The sequence below is a fragment of the Cebus imitator genome, unplaced genomic scaffold (assembly GCF_001604975.1).
Source record: "Cebus imitator isolate Cc_AM_T3 unplaced genomic scaffold, Cebus_imitator-1.0 Scaffold13, whole genome shotgun sequence".
In the NCBI taxonomy this organism is placed as follows: domain Eukaryota; kingdom Metazoa; phylum Chordata; class Mammalia; order Primates; family Cebidae; genus Cebus; species Cebus imitator.
In genome coordinates, this window is record NW_016107328.1 from 11,102,801 (window position 1) to 11,109,254 (window position 6,454).

The 6,454-nt window shown below is 45.0% G+C and overlaps 2 protein-coding genes across 10 annotated transcripts in view; one reads left to right on the top strand and one right to left on the bottom strand.

Moving 5' to 3' along the window:
• The window catches only part of ZFYVE26 (zinc finger FYVE-type containing 26), a 67,342-nt gene extending 66,001 nt beyond the window's left edge, over window positions 1-1,341 (bottom strand). For all 3 annotated transcript variants that reach the window (XM_037728731.1, XM_017499391.2, XM_017499381.2), the window contains exons 1-2: window positions 1,242-1,341; window positions 505-781 (exon numbers count right to left, since the gene is read on the bottom strand). In XM_037728731.1, the coding sequence (XP_037584659.1) occupies window positions 505-698 (194 nt within the window). In that variant the 5' untranslated portion in view covers window positions 699-781; window positions 1,242-1,341. The remainder of the gene's footprint in view (window positions 1-504; window positions 782-1,241) is intronic.
• A 2,608-nt stretch (window positions 1,342-3,949) lies between these two features.
• Window positions 3,950-6,454, top strand: part of RAD51B (RAD51 paralog B) — a 661,060-nt gene continuing 658,555 nt past the window's right edge. For 6 of the 7 annotated variants that reach the window (XR_001816721.2, XM_017499426.2, XM_017499401.2 and 3 more), the window contains exon 1: window positions 3,950-4,021. The gene's annotated coding sequence lies outside the window, so the exon portion shown is untranslated. Of the gene's footprint in view, window positions 4,194-6,454 lie in introns of all 7 variants that reach the window. The other variant, XM_017499410.1, reaches the window with a different exon arrangement.

Genomic DNA, 6,454 nt, shown 5'->3' on the forward strand with positions numbered 1-6,454 from the left:
AGTAATGTACCAATGTCAATGTCTTGGTTTTGATATTGTACTACAGCTGTATGAGATGTCACCATTGGGGGAAACTGGGAAAAGAATACACTGGACTTTATATTTTTGCAACTTCTTGTGAGACTATAATTATTTCAAAATAAAAAGTTTTAAGTAAAGCTACAACAATATCTTCAATCTCATAACCAAGAAGAGAGCAGGGTTTGCTTTTTGGGGGTAAAGAAAATAGTTTTCAATGCAATTCCACCATCTATATTGAGGATAAACAAGAAACGGCAGTTTCAGGCACACGTTGGTGGCCAGGCAGTTGCAGGTGATAATCTAAAGCCAGTATTGACTAAGTAATGGGTGTATACTATAGAGGTAAAATTTCACAGCACGTGTAATACACTCTGCCTCTGCTTATTCTTCAGAGGGTAGTTGAGTGGTGGCACAGCGACCAGTACCCAAATATTGAACCACGTGTCTCTCACCCTGTGACTGGTAGGAAATGAGATCCCTTACCTCAGCAGATTTGGACACACCACCAATGCCTGAAGTATGTCTTCCACCCTCTTTGGGATGTCCCCTTGTCCCTCGTGTAGCTGAGGTACACATGCCTGTGCCAGCTCCCATTCTCCCCTCCGTAGGCATTCACAGAAAAATCCAAAAAGCTGCCTCTGGGAAGCAGCTTCCTCTTTTCCAAATGGATGATTCATTTTCCCAGCACAGAGTGCAGGGAGATACAAGGAGATGAGTTACGCCGAACACATTCTCAATGTTCTCATTCGCGGAATACCTCCTAGAAACAACGCACACACCAGTGAGAAGAAACAGAAGGCACTGTATTAAGACAGAGCAGCAACTACTGGTCCGTCTGGGAAAGGCGGGACTTACTTGCCTAATATCGTTTTAAGTTTAATTTGCCACGTTACTTTTTGAAAACACTTTCTTCAAGGGGCGGATCCCATCTCTTTACGCGATTCCTCTATTTCACAATATTAAAAATCATATTCGCCCCGGACGCAGACCCATAACTTTACGCCCAGTCTTGACTCCAAATCCCCAGGTGGTCGCCTCCTCAAGGATGAGAAATTCAGCAGGAACCTCTCTATTTTGAGCCCTCTGTTAAGGCAGAGATTGGAGATGAGGAGACGAATCTGTGTCATAAGTCGAAAGCAGTGCAGGGGTGGGACGCAAGGACGCTTCTGGTAGGGGTCGTGGAGAGGGGCCCCTCCCTCTCAGGGGTGTCTCACACTCACCTGCTCCCGGCGCCCAAAGCCACAGAGCTCTCAGGGCAGCCATGTTTGAGCCGAGTCAGGTGACAGATCCCACTCCGAAAGGCGGTGGTGAGAACGGCTGAAAGCCCCACTCCTATTGGCTCAAGGCAGGGAAGATGGAAATTAAGTGCCATATTGGTTTGGGTCACGTGACGCACCCCTGCGGGAGGAGGGAAAGCTAGAAAGCTCGGAAAGAGGAAATCAGCTACCTGGCTGCGGACCATCTGTCTCAATTGTGGCAGCTCCTGCACACAATACTTTCAGTTCTCCATTCCGCCAAGCAGGTGGCGGGAAGAGCTGTGCCCCTGGATTTTTTTTTTCTTCCACTCTCTTTTCTCCTTAATATTTGAAGTCAACGTTTAGTGAACGCCAACCAGTGATGGTGTTTTGCCAGGAGCGGGGGATACCCAGAGCTAGGAGAACTGGGTTCTCCTCCATTATTATTCTTTCTACTGGGCTTTTTTGTTCCGGGACTCTTAGGTCTGAATTTCCGTATTCTTCTGCTTCACTGCATTCATTTATTTGTACATTTACCTGACAACTGTGAATTGAACGGTGCGCGAGGCTTAATTTTATTTTTTTAGAGACAGGGTCTCTGTCGCTGGAGTGCTGTGGAGTGCAACCTCGGCTCACTGCAACGTCGAATTTCCTAGATCAAGTAATCCTCAGCCTCGGCCTTCGTGTAAGACGTGCGCCACTACACTGGGCTTCAGCCGTATTCTCTAAGTTGAGTAAATTGAGGTTCCTCTCCTTAAGGGAGGTGCAGGCCAAAAATTAGGATACGGTGGGCTAAATTATAAGATGGAAGTATGCATAAGAGATCAGAGAGCAAAGAATGAGCAAAAGTTTTTCGCAAACATAATAACCGGAAACCAAGTCTTTTTTTTTTTTTTTTTTTTTTTGAGACGCAGGCTCGCTCTGCCGCCCAGGCTGGAGTGCAATGGCGCGATCTCGGCTCATTATAACCTCTGCCTCCTAGGTTCAGGCCATTTTCTGCCTCAGCCTCCTGAGAGCTGGGACTACAGGTGTGCGCCACCATGCCCGGCGAATTTTTGTATTTTTAGTAGAGACGGGAATTTCGCTGTGTTGGTCAGGCTGGTCTCGAACTGCTGACCTCGTGGTCCACCTGCCTCGGCCTCCTGCTGGGATTACAGGTGTGAGCAACCGTGCCCGGCCTGAAACCAAGTCTTAAAGTATCAGTTTATTAGGTTTCCTCACCGCAGCTGCTTTACACCAAGACTTCTGTTTGGTTTCTCTGCATTTTTAAATCACAGACATTCAGGTTTCCTCAATATGTGTTTCAGGTTTAGTAATTTCATTCAGCATTTCCCAAACTATTTCACCACCAAAGGGTTGTGAAAAGAGCAAATTAAAACAGGACGTTCTCGTCCAAAAACTCTTCTGGGATTGGTGGATTGTCCTCGATTCTTAAGAAAACTAACATGCCTCTCTAGCTCATTAATTTATTTTTTGTTTTTTTATTTTTATTTTTTTGAGGCAAGGTCTGACTCCTCACCTCAGCCTCTCAAGTACCTGGTATCATAGGTGCCCGCCACCAAGCCAGGTTAATTTTTGTGTTTTCAGTAGAGACGAGGTTTCTGCCACATTGGCCAGGCTGGTTTCAAACTCCTGAGCTCAAGTGATCCGCCCGCCTCGGCATCCCAAAGTTAAACCGCCTTTGCAAAATTGTAACTGAGAAAATTATGACACTGAGAGAAATCAAACCTAACCGAGTCTGTCTTGCTTCTAACCTTTAAGCTGTCCTTGTTCAATCCTGGGCGTGGGCTGAACTAATTTTGGGAAGGAATTCAGTTCATGGTTTGATTGTGAAACAAAATTGCTAACAGCTGTTTCCGAAAAGACCCCTTTCTTGCCTGGGCACCAGTCTGCCTTTGCAGGACTACCAGATTATAAGATTAGAAATTACAGTTTAGGGGTCATGCAGTCTCTGGCTCCAAGGGTCTGAATCTCCCCAAATTGCTCCTGGGGGTAATATCACTATTGTAAGCAGTAAGATCAGTGCTTGAGATATTTTGTAGACCCTGCACTCAGTTAATCAGCTGACACCACCCAGACCAGTAATCTGGCCCAACCAGTTCTTCCATCACACCCAGGAACAGAAGACATTAAGAAAACCTCACTTCGACCCCTTAATGATTCCATCTCCAACCTGACCAATCAGCACTCCTTACCTCACCAGCCAAATTATCGGTAAAAACTCTGATCCCCAAATGCTCATGGCAACTGATTTGAGTAATAATAAAACTCTGGTCTTCTGCACAGCTGGCTCTGCGTGAATTACTCTTTCGCCATTGCAATTCCGCTGTCCTGATAAATTGGTTTTGTCTAGGCAGCTAGCAAGGTGAACCCATTGGGCGTTTACAAAGGCACTGGGATTTCAGGCGTGAGCCACCGCGCCTGGCCCCATTAAGCCATTTTTAAAAGTGGTGATACAAAAAACTATTTCCAAACAGGGTGTTCCCTTGCTTCATAGTCTCTTTGGTGATGGTCCTCTAACAGATTTTGATAATCATTATACTGTATTGAGAAACTGCTTCAGATTTGACCTCTTAGGCTGATAACAGTGTTAACTACAATTCCCAGCAAGCCGCGGGGCCTACCTGAGCCTCTGCCGGCCTCTTATTGGATACAATGGCCAGGATGACGACCCAATCAGTGCTTCGGTTGTTACTTTGCGGCGCTTTCCGCGGGGAAACTGTGTAATGAGTGGGGAAACTTAAAAGTTGGAGGCTGCAGACCCGGTATTGGAAAGTTTCATGTGGGGTGCCATTGTGGGGAAGTGGGGTTCGCTCATTATTTCCTGCTCACACCCTAGGCCCGTGGGTGTCGATATTAGCGGTATTCGCCTTCGGGTGCTGGGCATGCTCCGTTAAGACGGTCGGGATCTTCACTAAGAACCCCGCCGCGAATCGGGGGAGCTTCGGGCAGTCTTTTGGTGGGGAATGCTTGGAAGCTGCTCATTTTTGGGAAAACCTCTTTTTAGGGGATTCTGGGTTATTTTTCCGCCGGTTGATGCCCATCTTCGTCCCTAGCCCCCTTCCCGCTTCGGGTAGTTTGGGGTCTAAGCAAGGGAGCCTGTCATTAGGGGAAGTTGAGGGACTGTCGCACTTCGGGTGGTGTTGGAGAGCGTGGAATCTGGAGTCTGATCCTAGGATTCGAATGCGAGCTTCACACCAATTATTTAGCTGTTTGACTTTGCCCAAGTTTCTCAACTTGGTGCCTCAGTATCCTCATCTGTAAAGTGAGGTAAAACACCTGAAGCCTTTGGAACAGTGTGGCATGTAATAAGGGCTCAATAAATATTAGCTATTATTGTTCCTAAACAGTTATAGTTGAACATCTAACATGAAGCATTTTCTTTTCTTGGTGGTGAGGAGAAGAGGGTTCATTTTTCAGGGTTGACTGTCTCCCCTAATGTGCAATACACATAGATGCTTTCTTGCACACATACACAGCAGGAATTTACGTGCTCCAGTGGAGAAAACAAACTTGCAAGCCATAATAATACTTTGATAAGATTATCGAACAGATATGTACAAAGTTGATGAGAACACTGGAGAGAAAAGTACTCTGGGGAAGACTTTGTGGAGGGAAGTCAGGGAGACAGGATGACAGTTGCGTAACCTGCCAATACACATACCATGTGGCTGGAGGGCAGGTTGTGAGAGTCAGTAAATGATTGTTGCTGAATGAATTGATAATGATGATTGCTGACCTTAAGTGCCAGGCACTACCCGACCCCTTTAACCTCCACTACAGTCATATGAAGTAGTAAATTCATGACTGTAATTTACTACTTTGTATGACTGTAAAACAAGGGTATTAAGGAAATTAAGACACTGACAGGTGAGGTAACTGCCAGGAAGCCCAGGATCTGAACCTTGCAATGTGATGTATGAGTGAGAAGGAAGCGAGGGACCAATTTTTGATGTTTTTTTATGTGACTCTAAGAAGTTAGGAATTTATCCTGTGGTCTATTCCCATGGGAAGTGTTAAAGGATAAGCATGACTTTTTAAGAAGTTACTTAGGGCAGGATTGTGACACTGATCTGACTTTTGCAGGCGAATTTGAGGCTTCTTCCTGTCTGCTCCTATAGCACTTTTAAGTTGCAATACTTACTGCATGGCTGTAGTTATGTGTGTGTATATCCCTTTTCATCTCTTAACTATGAGTGTTCAAGGGGGAGGGGAAATGCGTAAGTGATTCTTGTACCCCGGAGCTCAGCAGGGTGTGTACTTAAATGTCTGTGGAAGGGGCAAATTAAGGAACAAATGAATGGAGTGGCCAGAAACAATATGCAATTGTCCAGGCAAGTGATGGGAGTGGCCCTAATAAGGCAGAGATAGCAGAATTGGTTGTTTTAAATGTCCCTGTAGTTTAGAATTTATAGTTTTGTTTTTTTGTTTTTGACAGGGTCTCTGTTCCTTAGGCTAGAGTCCAGTGGCATGATCATAGCTCACTGCAGCCTTGACCTCCTGGGCTCAGGCGATCTTCTCATCTGAGCCTTCTGAGTAGCTAGGACTACCACAGGTGTGCGCCACAATGCCCACTAATTTTTGTTTGTTTGTTTGTTTTTGTAGAGACAGGTTCTCTCTATGTTGCCGAGGCTGGTCTTGAACTCCTGGACTAAAGCAGTTTGCCTGCCTTGGCCTGCCAAAGTGCTAAGATTACAGGCGTGTGCCATCTCTTGCAGCCTATAGTTCTTTTTTTTTTTTTTTTAATTGAATTGAATTTTTCAGTCTAAATGGTGTCATTATCTGAAACTACCTGATCTGAAAAGACACTAGGCAGTGTTATAGCAGATATCACTTGGTTTTCTATTGGGGGAAACAAATCTCTAACAAATTCCCATAGAGAGATATGAAGAGGATGTATTTTGTGTTTTTGAGAGGTGTATATGTATGTATTGTGTGTATGTAAGAGAGAGAGATTGATTCAATCTGATTTAGAGAATTTAGGTGTCAGATAGAAATGTGGGCCATAGTATTGGAAATAAACAAATATGTATATCCTCAGTATACATATATTTTCATTTTATTTTATTTTATTTTATTTTATTTTTGAGACGGAGTTTCGCTCTTGTTACCCAGGCTGGAGTGCAATGGCGCGATCTCGGCTCACCGCAACCTCCGCCTCCTGGGTTCAGGCAATTCTCCTGCCTCAGCCTCCTGAA